The 21,487-nt window shown below is 38.0% G+C and overlaps 1 protein-coding gene across 1 annotated transcript in view; it reads left to right on the plus strand.

Annotated features, from left to right (window-relative positions):
* Positions 1-156: 156 nt before the first annotated feature.
* CRAMP1L (Crm, cramped-like (Drosophila)) overlaps positions 157-21,487 on the plus strand; it is a gene marked incomplete at its 3' end in the record, with an annotated part of 41,438 nt that continues 20,107 nt past the window's right edge. The window contains exons 1-5 of the mRNA XM_010282825.1: positions 157-505; positions 9,296-9,489; positions 11,681-11,834; positions 13,922-14,005; positions 16,722-16,770. Coding sequence (XP_010281127.1) covers positions 157-505; positions 9,296-9,489; positions 11,681-11,834; positions 13,922-14,005; positions 16,722-16,770 — 830 coding nt within the window. The remainder of the gene's footprint in view (positions 506-9,295; positions 9,490-11,680; positions 11,835-13,921; positions 14,006-16,721; positions 16,771-21,487) is intronic.

Here is a 21,487-nt window from a genome sequence, read left to right on the forward strand (position 1 = left end):
GAAAGGGGATTTAGTAACAAACAACGGCGGCCATGTTGAGAGGAATTTCTGCAGCTAAACTTCTCCCCTCTCAGCCCAGGGATTTCTCTCCCTCTCTGGGGGGCTCCCTGGCCTGACTTTGTGCCCCCCTCTTTTCTCTCTCTCCTCCCCAACAGGATGACAGTGAAACTGGGAGAGAGCAGCGGGGAGGAAGGGGTGAAAAAGCTGGGCAAGAGAGCAGGAGGAGATGAGGAGTCCCTGGAAGAAGAAGGGGCAGGAGGAGGAGGAGAGGCAGCTCCAGGCAGCAGCAGCACAAAGAAAGAAGAGAAGATTCTTAACAGCAACACTAGCAGCAGCCCCCCACCGAACCCCAGCTTATCGCAGGCCCCGGCCGCTCTCCAGCCCTCCCACAGCCAGGACCAGCATCATTTTCTCAGGTCCAGCGTCAGACCTCAGAGCAAGAGGCTGAAGAAGGATTCCCAGGCATCTTCTTCAGTTGGCAGCACCAGTGCTGCAAAAGGCAAAGGTACTGTATTTTGGCACCACTAAAACACGCGGGCAAGGTAGGTGGGTGGGGGGAGTCACTTGTGGGCTTGGGGGTTGTCATTCTCCTCCTATAGGTGCCATCTTTTGTTTGGTTTTGGGGAAGGTGTGTTGGGGCCTGTTTCTCACAGTAGCTGAAATCTTCTTTGTGTCCCAAGGCTTCAGCTTCTCTGCTGCCTGCTATCCTCTCTGTGCTCGCAGAAATGGGGGGTTTGGATGTGTATGTGGAGAAGGAGGAAACCTCCATTATTGAAGCAGGCCTTTAATTCCTGCATTTCACCTCTCTTGAGTTTTAGAAAATTCCTGTATTTTGGTGAGGAAATTAGACTCTAGCTAGCTCTGTAATCAGGTGGCTGCACTCTGAAGCCTGTTCTTGGATAAAAACAAAATATTCACTGTGTGGTAGTTAAAAAGGGTGGGAAAAAAAACAACCCACAAAACATTGGTGATTTCTCCCAGTTATTTCTGTGACCATTTTGCCCAAATAACTATTTTGGAAACAGCTCTTAAATACACATACTGACATACTTGTCTCTAAGGTTTTGTGAGCCCTGCATTACTGTTTCAAAACAGTTTGGGCATTTCCATGTAATTTGAGTTTTTATTAAGGTTGTTTTGTATACATCTGAATGTATGTGCATACATACATACACACACATGCTTTTTCACTTTAGCATTGTAGATAAAAATTTGATTTTTTTTTTTTTTCCAAAGCTGTTTCTTACTTGAGTTGCTAAAAGACAGCAGGGATATTTGAATGCTTTGGTGCTATTGTGTGTGCTCAACAGTTACTGGGTGATACCTGGCACTGTAGTTGAGCTGTAATTGGGATTAATTTTGGATAGCTTGTGCAAAAGTACTCGAATGTTATTTTCTGTTAATTTTTGGGAAAAACAACACTCGGAGATTTCATCAACATTTGAAATAACAAAGTTTACTCTTGTCTGCTAAAATGAAAAAAACCCCCAACCAAACCAAAACACCTCCATGTAGCATAAATGTATCTTGGAGATTACATCACTCTGGTCCATTACAGTGATATGCACATGCTGGACATTAGGTGGACTTTACTAATAATGATAGTTGTGCATCACTGTAATAAAGCAGTGCAAATTATGGTATTTTATTATTGCCGTATCGTGCAAAAATTCTTGAATTCAGTTACTTGACAGTTTGTTTATAATAATTGACTAAAGTATTTTTTTAATACCTTAGTAGGTCCTCTTTAATCTCGTAAACTTCTTGTTTTAAGTGGAAAAACTCCTATGGGTGATGTTGGAGGATAGAACAGAAAGGCCTATGTAATTTTTCTCCTAGTTGCATTAAACCAAATAAACAAACAGATGGAATACCCAGGAGTGTTTAGCTGCAGATAATTATTTCAAGGGCTGTAAATAGTATTAAATGTGAGGAGGTGTTTCTTTGGAATACATGTTATCCATGATTGACAAGTCAAATACATGCATTTGAAATTACTCTGTTGCTTTGAAAGTGCATACACATGTGAACAAAATACATGTGCCTTTGTGCACGTGTATATTCCTGTTTGTGTATTTGTACATAAACATTCATTTCCAATTTTAGAGCAGCAGAACAATTTTTAACTAGGTGCATCCATACAATTGAAAAGTAGACTTTGTTTATTTTGCAATTCATATTCCAAAATAACGCTAATAAAATTGTGTACAGAATGGAAAATACTATTTCAGTAATTGGTCATAGGCAGTGCTTGTAATCACAGTACCTGACTGTGTTGTCAGATTTCGGGAACCTTATTAAATCATTGGGGGTAACAGTCAGTGGTAGAATTATGGTTATGTTTTCACTTTTTGAATTGTAAGACCAGCCACAGCTCTGCCTGGCTACTTTTGATGTAAATGCATTAAAGTTCATTCCTTTGATATGGTTGAGGTTGTAACTGTCAGATATTGAAGAACAGAACTATGGAGTGTGATCCTTTAAAATTTGAGTTCTTTACATTCAGGGATGCATAGTGAGAGGTTTTGCAGGCATGTCTGAATTCTCCCTAATGGAATATCTTGTGATGAGAATTCATAGGACTTTGCGTTCTGAGTGAAGTGTCTGACAGAGCTAGCTTCCAATAGGGAACTAATGGAAGGGTGAAGTTTACTAGTAAGTATTGGACTTAAATCCTTCCATTTGCTGTCCCACCAACTTTCTTCTCCCCTTGTAAGTATACAAAGCTTAAATGCACATGCTTTGGGTCAGCTCTGAAAACTGGAAGCTTTGCCATTTTGCATGTCACAGTCAAGGTGATAGCTGCAGAGGTAGTTTTAACACTGGCCAGCAGGAGTGTCTAGACTGCACTTAATGCCTGATCCAGTGAAACCAGAAACTTGTTTTTGTCATAGTCTTTCAATAATGCTGTGTAACCCTTAATTTCATTGAAGTGGTCCTGCCTTTAGAATCTGTGTATTCAAAAAGTGGAAACTCTTTCAAAGGCTATTATTAAAGAGCGTAATCAATAAACTTAATTTCTTTTAAATTGTAGTTACTCAGCAGTCATTGGCTTGTCCTAATGTCTTTAAAAAAATTTTTAAAATAATTTGGGGTTTTTTCTGTCTGTTGCAGATCCCTTTTTACTTCTGACATTTATGCTTTTAGGGTGCTTCATCGTAGCAGACAAATTATTGATAAACTAAACTTTGCTGTAAACTGTAGGAAGATTTTGCCCACTCAGCAGCTGCTGACTTTTTGACTTTACCTTAGTATGATTCAGGGAAGATTGTTAATAATAATTCTCAAATTGTCTCAAACCTGTCTAGTAGAATGTATAAACATAATGCTAATTTTCAGATTACCCTGACATAATCTTTAATTGCATCGTTGGATTCTGCCTCTTGCCTTTTGTGTATTGAGTTCTGCTTTTGAGTTTAGGTCAAAAATGAGATAGAAAGTAGCACAGTAAAATAAAAATTGAAAAGTATTTCACTTCAAAAAGCCAATCCATTTTGAATTGCTGAAGGGTTTATCAAATTTTCTGCACAGATATCTATGCTTTTTTTTCTAGAAGACTTATTGCCTTATTTTCAAATGTTGGTTATCAGTTTATTGTATTTTCAAGTTTGTAGTCTACAGCTCAAATAATGCACATACTTTTTTGAAGTATGAATGCTTGGAAGGAAGTCTTAAAGTAACTCACATGAAATCAGAGGAGGAACTTGAAGGAATAGAGAGAGGTCGAGGCACTTTATCATGAGAGTTCAAAAGCAGGGAGGTTCATTGAGGGAACGGAAGCAGACCAATATAAGGTTGCTGAAAAAGAGGGATTTCTGGGATTTTACCTTTCAAATACAAATATGCCACATGGTTGCTGAGCACAGGTTTTAAGGTATGTTTTGGGCCTTTTTTCCATGAAGCAAGTGTGATTAGAATATGCATGTTTATGTTGTGTCCACTTTGGTAAAAGCAAATGTGGAATACGTTGCCATCATGTGCTGTAGATGTGGTTTGAACTAGAGTAGAATGTTTGCAATGCAGAATGAAGACGGGAGGAAATAGTAGCAAAGTCTAATGGTGAAGATGTCTTTCATGCCGTTGCTCTAGATTTATTCATAAAATGTGTAGAATGGCCCAAAAAAGTATTAGGATTTGTTTTGCAGTAATAAGCAGCTCTTTCTTGAAAAAAGAATTATTCAGCTGAAAGCATGATTTGAATTAAAACGTTCCATCTTTTGACATTGTATAAAACTTGCTAGAAAGCGGTCCAGTTTGTTTCAGCCCACCAAAGTTGCATGTCCCGTAGCATATGAATTAGATTGACTACTGTCCTCTCTTGTGGAGAGGATGTATATGCCAAGATACCCGATGCATATGCTTATGATACAGTTTTATTGTATCTTTCCAAATTTGTATGATGCAGTATGTATTGTAACCTTCATTTCAAATGTCATTCCTCCAGCATCATTTCTCTAGGGCATGAATGACTGTTTAAAAACTACTGGCACGGCCCTTGTTCTTATATATCCATCTCATTTACACTTGGTACTTTTCCTTCCATCCTACCCTGACATGCTTTCATTCATTCTTTGCCCTCCCATTTACCCCAGTTCTCCCTCCCTTCGTTTGAAAGTGGCTCAGGACCAGAACTCCGCAGTATCTCATCCCCCACGTTTACCAAGCAATCAGAAAGAAAGTTTGAACATTTGTCTTCCATTCCTTTTTCATTAAAATTGAGGAGTAAATGCTCATTGAGGAATGCTCTGCCATGAGAATAGCAGAATGCATTTGAAGCTTTCTGGAAAGTATAGATCATAGCACTTTACCCAGCTCTATTGGCAACAAATGTTTTGATGTACATTTCATAAGACTGCTGAGCACTGATGCAGGTTTGAAAATAAAATAGTCACTTGAAGATGTTTTCTGGTATGGCCTTCATAATGGCAATCTTTACCAAAATCACTTTTGAAGATGATTTTCTGTAGTTTAGCCTTTCTGTTGGCTCCTGTAGAACCCAAAAGAGAAGAAAGAATGTTTTGAAGGAAACTTTCTGGCGTGTTACAGGTTGGCATTTGCATCCTGCGCTTTGGGGATTGAGTTTAGCCTCCTAATGCTCTGCATTTGGCCTGTGGCATGCAAGAGTCTGTGAAAGTACTATCTCATTTATAAAGGTATTCCCTGATAGAGTGGCACCTGAAGAAGTTGAGGTTTTGCAAGCTAAGCCTGTAAAACACCAATAAGAGTATGAGCCTGTGTGTTGAGATACATGGGTGTAGTGAGGATTCCAGCTTCTGTGGATGTGGCATCTGTCATAGAAGATATGAATCAACTAGCATGTAAGAGCTGCCAATGGAAAACTGAAAAGCAAACACTAAGATGCTATGTAGAGCCTGGAAGGAGGAAATTCTGTGGCTGTAGCCATGATAAGATACTGATACTTCATGACTCAATTCTTTGATACATGCAGTGTTCCATTGTTTGTCTTTTTCATATCAGATTTTTAAACTGCAGTCTTTAAATCCCTTTAGCAAGGGGATGTTTGCAAATACGTTTGCAAGTGTTTGTGTTTTCCTTAGAACTGCAAAGACCACAGCTTTTTACACAGAAAAGGTAGTTTGAGGTGATGTTATGCTATTCACGGATAAATGAAGTTCTAATAACAGGGCATATAGATGGGTAGAGAACACTGGATAAAAGGAATGAGGAAGTTTCTGAATGAATAAGGGAAGGAATTGTCGTAGCTGTGATTGTATGGATGTCCAGTCCAGTGGTTGGGTGATGCGGGATAAGTAGGCAGAGTGAGAATAACTGTCTTGTCTTTGTCTTGTCTGCAGTGATCTCCTTTTATAAATTATTTTTCTTAGAACAAGCACCTAAGCAGATTGTTAGAGTAAGCCTCTCTCTCCAGCAATTCTGCAGCAGTAATGCTATGGCTCACCTCAGTGGACCTTTTTGTTTAATGTGTTGCTTAAGCTTTAAATAATCTATTTTTTGAAATTAATCATCATCATTTATCATTAGAGAGGGGATGAAAACTTGTTAGCTGTTTTGTATGTTAGAAGAATCTCATACAGTAAAATTGAAAGAATGCACTTATGGGGTGTAACTTAATGATGTGTGCTTATTTTTCCTTTTTCTTTTGCCTTTTATCCTGAGTTGGTTTATAATACTGTGTTTTAGAATATACTGCATTCCATTGCCTTCCTGAGATCCAGTAAACTCTAGAGTGGATTGTGGTAACACAATGTTAAATATTACCATGCACAGTAGTAAGAAAAATTACGCAAAGGGATGATACAGCAAACTCCATTATTCCTGAAAGAATTAAATGACACATAAAATCTCTGTGGAGGTGACAATGTATTAGAATTTTTAGATCTTCATATACGATACTCTAAACAGTTGTCTGGATAGTAATTTATTTGTGCTTGAAACAAGAAAGACTGTGATAACCTTCCCAGGACTACAGTTGTCTTGTAGAATAGTAAGTATGTGTAAAGGAGCAAAACAGCAATTACGAGCTACATGTCCTTTGTAGAAGTCCTTAGCCATGTCCTTCATAGAACTGTTCTGTTCATTTAATGTTTCACATATAACTAAGAGGAAATCTACTGAACTTAGTCTTACTAGAATTTAAAGTCCTCACTGATACTTGTGCTTCTTAGGCTTTTTAATAATGACAACTTCATGTGTACCAAGTGTACTGTATGATCTTTAGAAAATCCTTGAAAAGATCTGAACTTTAGGCAGCTGACTTTAGTTTTTTACTTATTTGAGTATGTATACAGAGGGATGTAAAAAAACCCAAACCAAACCCCCCAAAAACCCCAAACAAAAAACGACCACCCGACAAGCAAACAAACAAAACCCCTTATTTGTGGTTCCTCTAAATGATTTCTCAGGAAGTTAGAGATCTGTGATCAGAATAGTAACTCTGGTACAGAATTCTGTAGCTGTCTTTCGATAAAGGATGTCTTTTGCATTGGGAGCTGGTAGCAACAGGAGATTGTAGATTGAGATTGAGGACTGATGTGATTGAATTCCCCCTTCTTGACCAAACATTTAAAATACTAAGATCTGTATTTCTTTGCCATGCGAATTGTGATATCCCAATCTCACATTTGCAGAACAAAGAAGCAATTCTGTGTCTTAAAACTGTTGGTTTTCTTCTCAGCCATCTGTTAAAGTGCTCAGGTTTTTCTTGTGTTGGTTTTAAAAAATTACTTACCTTCACAGTACCAGAATTAAATTGCCTAATAATTGCCTTTCACTTATTTTATCAGTGGCCTTAGGAAATAGAGAAACTGTTTATTTGAGAAGTGTTTTTAAGTGCGTTTTCTTGTAGATGTCAATTGTTTTTGCCTTACGCACTTCCCTGTGGTAACAGTAATTTTCTTTGAAAGGATCAAATAGTCATTCCTAGAAATAAAAGAAACATTAACCTTAAAATGGCCACAATATCATAGTTTATATCAAGTAAATATTGTATGCAGGGGAAAAAATGTACTCTCATGCATCTTACTCTCTTCCAGGTTTGATTTCGAATGTTTTGCTACTTGAACAGTTTTTTAGGTTTTGGAGCAATATGGTTTTGTCATCCAAAGAAATTGCTTTCAAACTGCAACTGAATAGTTACAGTTAAGATTTACATACAAGTCTTTTAAATCTTTAAAGCATAGTAAGCCTATAATGGTTGATGCTTCTGATACTCTTTTTAAAAATAATACTAGGATTATCAAACTGGCATATCCTGGTTCGTGAATGAGAAAGATATAGCTAGCTAGATAGATACACACACATGTATGTATGTATATATATGTAAAAACACTGACTTTGTCAGGTAAACAAACTGCTTCATGTAATTGAATTTTAAAAGATAACTGAACTGTGCTAATGCGTATAAAAGTTTGGGAAACTAGTTGGGATTGATGTATTGTATAAGCTGGATTTGTAAGCAAATCAACTAAGGCAAGCCATTTTATCATGTGATAAAAGACAAAACAAAGGACAGTAACTAGAAAAACGGAAAAGTTAATTAGCATTATTTTGTAATGAACAATGTATGTCTAATGTTAAAAGGCTTCTTTATTAAGTACAATCCTGCATTGATAAGGGCAGTCAGATCTTAAATAATACTTCTTAGCAAGACGGAAGAGAATATATTTTGGAAATGTAAGTTACTGGGAATAGTTACATTTTCATGGAAAAAAATGAGAGCACTTGGGAGGTCTCCCTGGTTTCTGGATTAACATTCTGATAATCTGTTAAAGTGTCAAACCAAGCATGATGTTTGGTTTGATTTCTGTTGTGAATAAACCACAGGTTAAGGTTAGTTGCTAATGTTTTTGCTGATTAAAATGTTTTTGTAAGGCTAAACGTTTCAGAGGCGATTTAAAACCAAAAAGAGGCTTTTTCTTCTGAATTAAGGTGAGGGAGTGGAATCTTCCTGCACTGTATGTAGCTTTCGCTTGCCTGCAGTTTATCCATCCCATTTTCTTTCCTGTCCCCTACTTGCATAAGCAGCAATTTCCCTTAGTTCCATCAGGCTTTATTCTCATCTTAGTATTTCTGATCTTCGTATTATTTTTCTGACCCATGCTCTTTGGGGTGCCAATAACTGACAAAGTTACAGTCAAGATTACACTTCTGTGCCTTTTTCCAAAAGCCACACCAGGATTTGCAGAAGGAGAAGGGGTTGGGACTTGCCATCCTTGGGATACCTTGAATTATCCTAGATGGACTAAGTGTCAGAGATGGTGCTCTTTGTACTGAGGATCAGATTCTTGAGAGCGCTGATCCATTGTCATGTGATGAACTAAAGTAGGCATCTTTCAGTCCTTTTGTTACCAGTTATTTTGGAGGCAGTAGGATAAAGAGCAGAGACAAGGATATGAAATTACGTATGTTTTCTCATGGTTGTTAGTTTGCTTTATTGGTCACATCAATGTTCAGCATTCATCAGAAGTTCCCCTCAGCTACAAACGGGCAACTGCAGAGCACACCGGTGCATAAGCATCAAAGAGTGTGTTGTCTTTTAGAGGTTGCTTTGGTGTACTCCTGCTTATCTGTCTTATCTCTGGAAATATGAAATTAAGCCACTGAAACCTTCCCCTTGTTTTTTGCTCTTTGTGGTTTTATTTCTTTAGCCCTTGTTATTTGCCTGTTGTATTTCAGGTGAAATACCTTGAAGAAAAAAAAAAAACTAATGTAGATGGGAGAGGTGAAGAAGGAGGAAATTCTGAGTTCCTCCCTTATCACTATCCATTAATCCTCCTGTTGGTTTAATATTCACTCTGGTCCTGTTTTTTTGCAGCAGCAGATAATGGAGGGACTGCATCTGGTGGCACATCAGGAATTCCTCCCAGCAATTCTGCTGGGAATTCTAAGTCAGCGGCACGGAACCTGGGCTCCTCGGCTGGAGAGAAGGAGGAAGGAAAGAAGGTCAGACGGCAGTGGGAATCGTGGAGCACAGAGGACAAAAATACTTTCTTTGAGGGACTGTATGAGGTAAGTGTAGAGGAAAATAACAAGCTTAGATGCCTTCGTTTAGTATCTGGATATTTGGTAGGAGCAAAATGCAGATGTGCACATACACTTTTGTTTGTCTATGTGTATGTGTCTATACAGTTGGCTATAAAACAGCTGTCAGTCAAAGCGACATTTCAGTTTAATTGCCCCTCTGCCCCACTCTGGGGAGACCCCCTGCAGTGCTGCGTCCAGCTCTGGAGCCCTCGGCACAGGAGAGACACGGACCTGTTGGAGCGGGGCCAGAGGATGCCCCAGCAACGCTCCGAGGGCTGGAACAGCTCTGCTGGGAGGACAGGCTGGGAGAGCTGGGGGGGTTCAGCCTGGAGCAGAGAAGGCTCCGGGGAGACCTTAGTGCAGCTGCCAGGGCTGAGAGGGGCTGAGGAGAAAGATGTGGACAGACTTTTTAGCAGGGCCTGTAGTGACAGGACAAGGGGTAATGGTTTTAAACTAAAAGAGGGCAGATTTAGGCTGGATATAAGGAAGAAATTTTTCACAGTGGCGGTGGTGAAGTCCTGGCCCAGGTTGCCCAGAGAGGTGGTAGATGCCCCATCCCTGGAAACATCCCAGGTCAGGCTGGATGGGGCTCTGAGCACCCTGGTCTAGTTGAAGATGTCCCTGCTTATTGCAGGGGGTTGGACCTTGAAAGGTCCCTTCCAACCTAAACTATTCTGTGATTCTGTGATTCAAGTGTCAAGCTTTTTTTTTGTGTTGAAATACACAGGGAATACTTGTGAATTTTATTAATGAGTGTTTATAATAAGTTAAATTGTTCTGTTTCAAATGAGAAGTAAATAAATAATGTCCCTATCTCAACTTTCAAAAGCAACACTTAGGCTGTAATATTAGGAAACAAGAAAATATGTTCTAATAAGATTTCTAGGCGCTGTGTTTAGTCTTTGACCATGAAAAGGTTTGAGCCAGTTCAGTACTGGGGCTGAGTGATAAAGAAAAGTTAGATCATCTTATCTTCTATCTCCTATGATGTATACAGTGTATTCCTGGTTGTCCCATTCCCGTGATTAATTTAAGAGCACTTCTGTTCTGAAAATATGTACTAAATGTGAAAACAAAAGAAGTGATGGTGGGTTTTCTTTGCCTGTGTGCATCTTTTTAAAATTTTTTTTTTTAGTGGTGGCTGTGATTCAGATGTATCTATTTTGTGGACAAAATGAACTACTTAAACACTGTTTTCTTTTTTAACTCCTCTGACTTGCAGTAATATTCCCAGGAATCATGTCATTTTTAAGTCCCTTCATCACTCAGAAAATGTGGGGTTTGTTGGGTTGTGGTTTTTTTTTTTTTTTTTGAATGCTGAGGAAAAAGTTCAAAAATTTGCTCTAAGATGGATTTGTAACTCCGTTTGTTTGGTACCCCACCTCCATTCATTTTTTGTGACTACCTTTCAAAAGAGGTTTTTACTCTTTGTATGTAAATTAATTCCGGCCTTTTTTGAATACTAAGAAATGTTGTGGTAGCAGGAGTTCGAGGATAATGTGCACAAAATTAAATTTTCCTCTTTTGAACTCCAAGGACTTTATAGGAATTAGCTAGTTTTAAAGGGACACTTAGGTGTCTCATTTTTATTTTTACCCTGAGAGTGAACTTTTGAATGACCTACAGCGTTTAAATGTGTTTTCTGTAAGAAGGTGGGTTTTTTACTTTTTAAAATATATTTTCCTTCATTATTTGAAACTCAAGTTTTGTACTCCTAACTAGAACATGAAATTTACTGTAAATAACAGTGAACCTGTTCAACGTAAGAGGTTTTTCACTCACCCTAGTCAGAAATGGAGGAGGGAGAGGGAGAAAAATGCAGAGGAAAGTAAAGAAAGCAAAGTGTGAAAGTTGGTGTTTTCAGTTCTGCTGCTTAGCACATTTATGAGTAAAGTTTTGTGGTTTTTTTTAAAGTTTGCAAGCAGTTTTTATTTTAAAACAGTTCAAGAAACTGGAAAGCAATTTATCATGGCATCTATAATACATTTTATATAAAATAAAGGAAACTAGTGTAATCCTTTTGTTGTTGAGTTCTGATACCCAAGAATTTTGTTTATGACCATTGAATTCTAATTTCCCAAAAAGAACCACAAAGTCTTTCATGTTGTTTGAGTTGTCTTATGACAAGATACAAGTTTATTTTTGAGTATTTGGATTTGTTTTATTTATTTTTCAGCATGGGAAGGACTTTGAAGCTATCCAGAACAACATTGCCCTGAAATACAAGAAGAAAGGCAAACCAGCAAGCATGGTGAAGAACAAGGAACAGGTCCGCCATTTCTACTACCGCACCTGGCACAAGATCTCAAAGTACATTGACTTTGATAATGGTTAGTATGCAATGAAATGGGCTTAGTGTAGCACTTGGTCTCATGAGGGTTGGAGTCCTGCCTTTTAGTGCCATCATGGAGGGTAGGAATGGCGGAGAGGAGAAAATAAATAAATACTGAATAGGATGTCTGTGAAGATGTCTTATTGCATGGCCGTACTGTGGTTCATGTTTTTTGAAAAATACATCCCGAAAACTGGTATTTGTATCACTGCTTTTATATCAATTCACCACACCGTAACAAATGCTGATCCTACTGTTGATACTGGGGAAAAGCTGGGTTCAAGGAAATGTTTTTCTATTTTCAGGAACACACCTTTGAGGACAGGTACCTAAATGTTAGTCAGGCATGACTTCATTGAGCAAATTGACTCCAGCACTACTTCGCACTTCTTGGGGGAAGGTAGAAATAAATAAGTAGTCTGATACAAGTGTAAAAGGCGAAATATTTGCTCACACTTTAAATAAACCTGAAATTGTATGGTTGGTTCAGTAACTTAGGATTCCCACTGCCATATTCCCCTCTTCCCATCCTTTTCCCTCCTTCCCCAGATGGCTGAATGAAAAGGAAATTGGGAAGTCAGATGAACTGCTAGTGTTGTTTTGTAATAATAATAGTAATACTGATCACTGATAATTGATTTTTATCAAACGCATACTGGTCAGTAACAGGCAGTGAGAATTCAAATCAGTTTGCAGGTAGCCTAATCTGAACAGCGGGTTAAAGAAATCTATTTCAGAGTGAACAGGTTTTACAAAGACCCAGTTCTTTTGACTTGTTTAGGGTATGAAGAATGTCAATTCTCCTGTTAGCTTGTTGATGAAGGGCTTTCCTATCTCCAGGGCTTTCCTATCATTCTGATCCTATATTCAAAATATTATGGCAGTTTCATGGTGGTTGAACTTTTCGGTCTTTAAACAACTCTTTAATATCAGCAAATTTTGGATAGTAAATTTACCTATATGGTTTGTAGCCAGAGCCTGTCAAGCTGGAAATATCTCATTAATGAGAAATGGATATAACTCGAAAAAAGCTGAAGAAATGCAAAGATAGCGTACAACATAGTCTCTTTATGAAATTGTTTTATTCTGTTCCTGAGATTAGATTATCTAAAGGAGGGCTTACACATTTAAAACACCTGTCTTAAAGCATATTTTTGAGTTCCTTTTCCAAAACAAGATGGCATTTTAAGATGAAACAAGCCCTAGTGTTTTATTTAAAGACAAATGTTACAGCAAACACAGTATGGAAGAACTTTTTTTTTTAAAAAAAGTGATGGAGGAACTTCATCTGTTTTCTGGATAATGTAAAGTTCTGTACCTATAAGGTCTGAAATTTCATTGGCTGAAGGAATTTAGGAATTAGTGCAGTAGTTTGATTAGATTTAGTGTTAGTGGAAATATATGTGCCTGGGTTTTGATAATAAATGAGTCTGCAAGTCAAAGAGAATGGAATGCTTGATGAAGAATAAATCTTTTCATCTGATTTGTAAACCACAAGACTGTCTTTCCTTGTTGTCATAGGTATTTAGATCTATTAGCAATAATGTCCAAATCACATGTGTTGATAAGGAAGAAGGAAAAAAAAAAAATTGTAAAGTTGAATAAAATGTACGCTATTCTTCATGTAGAACCTAGAATTTGCATTAAATCTTTAAGGTGCATTCGTATTCATAGAAGACATTTTCTGTCTTCTGGAAAATTGAGACCTACTTCTTAATTTTCATATAAGAAAGGGTTCTAGATGTATTGAGGGCATCTGGACATTTACTTTAGAAATTGTAAACAGTTAAGTGATGCTGATAGTGACACTTAGCTTTATTATGAATTACTTTTATTTTGCATATTGAACTGTTGGATATCTGTTTAAATTCTGTGGAAGCTGCTTTGTTTTTTCTGTAATCTAAAAAATGTTGCATTTCTCACTTAAGTCACCAAAAGGAAATTCGTGAACGCATCTCATTATAGCGTTTCTTGAAACAGAACTTTGTCTTACCTTTGAGATTGAACAATACAAATCATCTCATTTTCAGTGTTGACATGAGTATCTGCAATCTGCGTCTCACTTACACCTTTTCTGCTTTCCAGTGTTTTCTCAAGGGCTGAAAAAATCCTCCCTGGAGCTTTATGGCTTAATCTGCTACGGGGAACTAAGGAAAAAGATTGGGGGATGTGAGTATGAATGACTTAAAATTATTTTGATATGGTAGAGTCAGAAAGGTGTACCCTTGAAGTTGGCAATGTCTAGTACAGTTTCACTTTTTAGTTACTCAGAATTTGTATTCATTGTATTCTATTGCAGTAATTTGTGGCATCATTTTTTCACTAAATATTTTTATTTTTGAAGACCTTTTTAGTCTGTTGAATTAGTACCCTCTTTCTTCAACAGATTTCTTTAGCTTTTGCTATCTGTGGAATGCAGTGCATGTAATGCCCACAGATGACAGGTAAATGTATATGCAGCTTAGATTATCTGTCTATTTTATTGTTCTTGAAAACTAAGCAATTAAATGTGTAAGTAATATCATTTGCACCCAAGATTATTTCTGACTATGCGGTAAACATCTGGGATGGTGCCTTTCTCTAAGTCATTTGCTAAATCTTTACTTATTGAACCCTGAAGATGAAGAAGCATAATCAGAAATAACAGCTTTACTGGCTAACCAAGATGCATTCTGACCTTGTCAATGCTGGGGCCTGGTTCTGTCTGTAAGGATGAGTGTAGATGAATGAGTATATGTCATACCAATGCTCCCCCATTTTCTGGAAGTTGATTAGTTGCCTTAGCAAGGTATCTGAGCTTAGTCTTAGTAGCATGTTCATAGAATCATAGAATGGTCTGGGTTGGAAGGGACCTTTCAAGGTCATCTAGTCCAACCCCCTTGCAACGAGCAGGGACATCTTCAACTAGATCAGGTTTCTCAGAGCCCCGTCCAACCTGACCTGGGATGCTTCCTGGGATGGGGCATCTACCACCTCTCTGGGCAACCTGAGCCAGGGTTTCACCACCCTCAATTTCTTCCTTCCATCTAGACTAAACCTGCCTTCTTTCAGTTTAAAACCATCACCCCTTGTCCTGTCGCAACAGGCCCTGCTAAAGAGTCTGTCCTCATCTTTCTTATAAGACCCCTTTAAGTAGTGGAAGGCTGCAATAAGGTCTTCCTGGAGCCTTCTCAAGGCTCCACAACCCAAACTGTCCCAGCCTTTCTTCATGGGAGAGGTTCTTCCATCCCTCTGATATTTTTGTGGCTTCCTCTGGCCCCTCTCCAACTGGTCCATGTCTCTCCTGTGCTGAGGGCTCCAGAGCTGGACGCAGCACTGCAGGGGGGTCTCCCCAGAGCGGAGCAGAGGGGCAGAATCCCCTCCCTCGCCCTGCTGGCCATGCTGCTTTTGATGCAGCCCAAGATTCCTTATGGCTTCCAGAATAGAGAGCACTCTAGTGTGAGTGTCTTGGAGAATGGGCAGAGGAACATGCACTGTATGCGCTATCCCATGCACATATACCTTCTTATTTGTGTGGGTTTTTTCATTTGTCCCCAAGCTTTTTGTAGAGTCAATGTTAGTGCATTTTCCTACATGTTTAGTTTAATTTATGTGACATGGATACTTTAACTTGTTTGTAAAGTCATACTAGTTGCAAAGGGGAAAAGGCAAGAAGCTGTAATGAGTGGACGTGTGCAATTCCTAATAGAATCGTGGTATTTCATGATAACTTTTCTTTTGCTATGTTATTTCCTCACCTGGGATTTTAATTGTAATGTGTCACGAACAAGACTATTGTGAATGTTCGTACTGGCTTTATTTCCGTTTGTTTAAAGATCTCCATTGTGCTAGTTCATCTTGGAGAAGCAATTTTGAGCTGTTTCATGACAAAGAAGGTTCAGAGGCAAAATAGATTGCCTTGTCAGTAGAAATCAGTATTAATGTTTCTTGCCTATATCCACGTCTTGTTTTAAAAGCGTCAACAGACCCTCCTTGCTATGACTGGGAATAAGATTTCACATAGTCACCGTGGCAATGCATGCATACTCTGCTTCTGTCTTTTTATAACTTTGGTACTTGGTTATGTATTTTACGCACAGTCACTCGGAAAATTCTAGTCTCCAAGACCACATGATCTTAAGCTGCAAGCCTCTACACCCAGTTGCTGAGGGGTTTGCTCTGCAGCTGGTGAAAGTTGTTTTGCTTTTTTTTTGGGTTGGTTTTTTTTTTTCTTTCTCTCCCCTCCTCCCCCTCCTTGTGATATTTACCCAGTCCCATCTTCCCAAAAATTGAGATGACTTAGGTAGAGCTACTCATTCTGAGAAATGAAAGCATGTCAGGAATACTTTGAGCATTGCCAGAGGGAGGTTAATTGTTCAGTAACTAGATTTGGGCCTAGCTTTCATAGAGAATATAAATCAAGTTACCGTGATGTCCGTTTGAAAAATATGCTGTATAATACATAGAAGAAAAGTGTGGGCTACATGTGCACTTTAGTATTTTTATTTACTTGTTTTTATTTCATCCAGCACTCTGAGGGCTTGATGCTCTTTCATTATCCTGTGCTGCCTTAGCAACAGAGATTGAGCAGGAAGATGGGGAGGCTTTTCTTTTTAATACCTCAGTGTCAGATTAACGTGCAGTAACCCAAGATGACTGTAGCACCTAAACTAGGGTCATTTAATCCATGAATAAAATGTAATTTTCTTGGCAAGGATCATGTAAAGCTTGCACTTTATGAAAATAGCAACTTCTCAGAAAGGGTGTGTTATAGCACATTTACGCACATTAATCGTTATGTGAGAATAAAATGTAATCGCTTTGAAAAACAAACAGGACACAAAAAAAGGTCACGACTATATCACTTTAAATTCTAATTCACTGTGTTATCCCATTTCATGTAAAGGTATGGATGACAAAAATGCAGCTAAACTCAATGAGCTCATTCAGGCCGGGTAAGTAAGAATTTATTCCTGAAACTCCTAAAACTGGGTTGTTCAGCAGCTTGATTGTTGAATTGGTCATCCAGAATCTAGGGGGCATTTCTCACTTTTTTTTAGAGCTGCAGTTTGACATTTTCCATTCTTACTTTGTTTAGTATGGGTTTTTTTCTTCACCTTTTCCATGAAGCCATTAATTGTTATTAATAAGGAAAGATGTGTGAAGTTTAAGAATGTAATGAAATAAGAAATCTTTACAGAAGTTATGGCATTATAACTATATTGATTTAATATAGGGAATATAGTTCATCTCCAAACAGTTCTGCCAACAGTGCTAATGAGTCCTGACTTTCACAGCTGAAACGGCGCTTCCACTACATTGTAGGCCTCAGTCCTCTGGTCGCTTCTGCATCTCCTTGACTTCAAGAACGAGTATTCTCTTTGACTTCAAGAAGGAATTATGAGATTTGGGGGTTCAGTCTTGGCAATGTGCTTTTAGAATAAGAAGGCATTAGACATTGCTGTACTACTAGAAATGAGGAAATACCTAATATATTTGTATGTAAAATTTTCTGAAGTAGCCCTGCTTTTAGAATTTGTGTATTCTACAGTGAAATATCTTTTAAAGGATATTATTTTAAGGAGTCTGATCATTAAACTTTGTTTCAAATAGTAGTTACTCAGCAGGCCTTGGTTTGACCTAATCATGTCTTGAAAAGTTATTTGAAAATAGTATTATTTTCTGTCTGTTACAGATCCCTTTTTACTTTTGGCATTTCTGCTTTTAGGGTGCTTCATTGTAACAGACAAATTACTGCTAAAGTAAACTTAACTGTGAACAGGAAGAGTTTGCCCACTCATGGGCCGCTGGCTTTTTGACTTTACCTTACATAAAATAGATATTTGTTGTCGTGCCTTTTTATTGTTCACAGACTGAGTCTCCAGATTAATTCCTTACAGTTTTATTAACCTTTATCTCCTGGGGGATGTACTTCGTTCAGTGTGCTGTTGTGTTGCAGGTCTTGAATGTGATTATTTATTAAATCAGTTGTTCATTCTTTTGTTAACTGTGAAGTTTGAAATTAGAAGAGAAATTGCCATTTGGTTTCAGTTTTGTACTATTAAAAGCTTAGCAGTAGGTTTTTTTCATATAACAAAATGACTCTTAAAGCAAATTACTCCTTTAAATTGGAGTTATCAGTTAAAATGGGCCTGGGATAAGCTTTTTTCCCTAGTGTCCTGAATATCTCTTAGAGTTCAGGATATAGGCAGTCATTTTGGTCTGTCTTGTACTGGAGAGCCTGCCTAATACTGTGTCATCCAAGTAGACTAAACCATAGTAAATGAGAGTGATGACTTTTAGCAACCTGTAGCATGTCTACAGCAAAGCAATCACTTTGCATGATTAAACTCTTTCCTCTAATGAACTATTAGTGAGGGCTAATGATTTCTATGAAGTGTAGGTGTTTATTCTATAAAAGCCAGTCTTGTAACAAACAATTTTGAAAATAGGAGTCTTTGCATTTGAAAATATTAATGCTAATCTTCTAACCAAAAACTAGAATGTACATAATATAAACGTTTTTAGGCAGTTCAGAAATACAGTTGCTCTTGCATAAGCTTTTTGTCTACCACATGGAGGACACATCTTTGCTTCCCTTTTTCTCCAGCATGTCTTACCCCATTTGGTGGGTAAACGTTGTCAGTCAAAGAGGAGTGAACTGTGCAGGGAAACAATATTCACATTTTTGGCTTAATTACCAACTGGATGTCTACACCATCTGAATTAATCCCCTGCACGTGCAGGGCAGCCTAGTATCTCACAGAAGCAAACACATTGCATATATCCCATTAGATTAAACTTCCCATCTTGCTCGGTGATGTTACAATTCTATGATCCCCCTCTCTATTTGCAAGCAGTTCTTGTTTTCAGCTCCTAACATGTTTCTTTTAAGTGTGATACTCCCTCCTTTTCCTCTGAGTGCAATGCACGTTGTAAGGCTTGTCACTATATTGAAAGTCTTTGAGTGAAAGTTACTCCAAAGTGTTTAAAAATGGGGAATGTGAACATGCATTATTCTGATTATCTTCTCCTGAAGTACGTAAATGTTAGTCTGATTTAATTGGTAACAAAGGTCAAGAGAGGCTAAGATTGTGAGGAGCTACCTGGCAATTTATTTGCAGGACAACTGTAGACCCTGGAGTTACGCATTCTAATTTAATGCTTATTTTGCTTATGTTACACATAATCTCTGCCTTTCTGTAATAATTACATGGTGTATGGAAAAACAAATGACCTTGTGAAGTGCTCATAAGGAAACCATATTTAAAATCTTCCTAGTTGAGCTTATAATCCAGGTCACAGGTACTAAATAGTGCCTGAAAACTTAATGTTATGGTTTAACCCCAGCTGGCAGCCAAGCACCACGCAGCCGCTCACTCACTCCTCCCCCCGGCTGCGGGTGGGATGGCGAGGAGAATTAAGAAAAAAGTTTAAACTCATGGGTTGAGATAAAGACAGCTTAATAGGACAGCAGGGGAAGAGAAAATAGTAAAAGAATATACAAAACTGATGCACAGTACAGTTGCTTACCACCAGCTGACCTATGCCCAGCCTGTTCCTGAGCTGCGCTGGCCAACCCCCCCAGTTTATATACTGAGCATGACATCGTATGGGATGGAATATGCTATCCCTTTGACTGTGCCCCCTCCCAGTGTCTTGCTGGCAGGGCATGAGAAGCCAAAAAGTCCTTGACTGAGCATAAGCACTACTTAACAACAGTTAAAACATCATTGCGTTAGCAACATTATTCTCATACTAAATCCAAAACACAGCACTGTATCAGCTACTAGGAAGAAAATTAACTTTATCCCAGGCAAAACCAGGACACTTAATCAACTGACTATTTCAAGTAAGGCAAAATCTTTGTGTGAAATGTCCCTGTTCGGTCATTGAAGTTAAGGTCATTCACTGCTATATGTCTGTGTACTTGTCTTCAGAATTTCAGTAACATGTAAAATCAGGCTAGTTCATAGCCTTTGGTACAGTTGTAGCTGAATGAATCAGGGATGTTTTTGTAAATATCTGAACGATCTATTTTCTAATGCCAGGGAAGACAAGAATTGTTCTGTCAGCTTTTGTAACCAGTCAGAGTAGTTTAGCATACTCAGATCACCACTGGCCCACACGAGCTGCTTAAAGAAGTTTCCAGAATCACTAAGCTGGACAAACATGACAAAGTTCCCTCAGAAATTATAAGGAATCTGAATTAGTGTCTGCCCAGGCCTTTGTTGCTAGTTTTTTATTACAGCAATGGTATGTCACTGGATTGTGTGGTTAGGGTATATAACACGAAACGAAGATTTATAGCAGTATATCAGAACTGCTCAGAAACCCATTTAAATAAACTTAAACCGAAGTTTTTTTGTTTCACTTTTAGGAGGTTTTGCATAATATTTACATGTAATTGAAACTTACGTTCAAAGAAATACAGGTATTTTCTGGATATCTTTGTAAATCTGTAGGATTTGTGGATGATTTGGAAAAAAGCAAACCACAACAAACACATAATTAAAGAAATACCGTAAATAGATAACTGTTAAAGCATGGTACTACTAAGTGTCTGTTAGCATATGTGTTTTTGCCCCTCAACCTGAGAGGCTCTTAATATCACAAGTAAGAAAGACTATTAAAGACCGAAACTTCTAACAGGTATTGATTGATCTGTCTGGTTCAGTTCCTGGGTGTGCTTTGTGGGCAGTGATCCTTCATTGCCTTTGATTTCCTTGTAAAAGTTGTTTGGCATGCTGAAAGGGAATTTGTAACTCCCTAAAAATCTTTACAATAAAACAGCAATTCATCCTGAAAAAAAAGTATACAAAAATGATTTTTTTGAGTAGGCAGAATATGCTCTTGGTGTCAAGTTGTACTAGTAGTTCTTGATGCATATTCAGTAGAACAACATTCTTTAAGATTTACTATTTTCTGCATTTGGAAACATCCAGGATCTACGTAAGAGAAGAGAAGGAAATAAGTATTTTTAAACTAAGAGTAGTTCTGTTGCAGGCTGTCTCCATTTTACTGTGCTTTTCTTTTAAATTAGTAGGCTATTCTTTTTTCAGCCTCCCAGACATGGATTTCATTAAGGAAATTACAGTCTCTAAATGTGTCTAATTTTATATTTGTTTAGGGAATAACTTCTTATCAGACTCTCCCTAGATTGCTTGAAACCCATCCTACTTTATGGAAAAGCAAATTAGGAGAATTATTACTGACTCTCCAAGCAGAACACCTGAATCTAGAGAGCTGGGATACTACTTCTAAAACATATTTTAGGGAACAAATAAAAGTATTGATTGCTGTAGTTGTGGAAGGGTGCCTTAGTGCCAGGGTGAAAACTTCCATGTGAAGTTTTTAACATTGTTTTGTCAAATGTTTGTGTGTTCTGTGTTTCTTCATTTACTGAACAATGTACTTTGCTTGCTGACTTCTGAACTGTGCCATTCTCACTCAGTACTTGGGGAATATAGTAGTTCCCGGTCCTCTTCTAGGGCTATCAGCAGTTTTGTATTTGTTTTCTTTCCTCCCATAGGATTTTTCTCCTAGATTTTTGTATTTTTTTAAAATATCTTTTCCATAATATACTTACGTTTTTCACACATCTTCTCCGGCTTTTATCTTGTGTTTTGGTGGGTGGTGTCCCCCCCCCCCCCCCCCCGGGGCCTTTCTGCG

Source organism: Phaethon lepturus, unplaced genomic scaffold, assembly GCF_000687285.1.
Source record: "Phaethon lepturus isolate BGI_N335 unplaced genomic scaffold, ASM68728v1 scaffold8280, whole genome shotgun sequence".
NCBI classification, from domain to species: Eukaryota; Metazoa; Chordata; class Aves; order Phaethontiformes; family Phaethontidae; genus Phaethon; species Phaethon lepturus.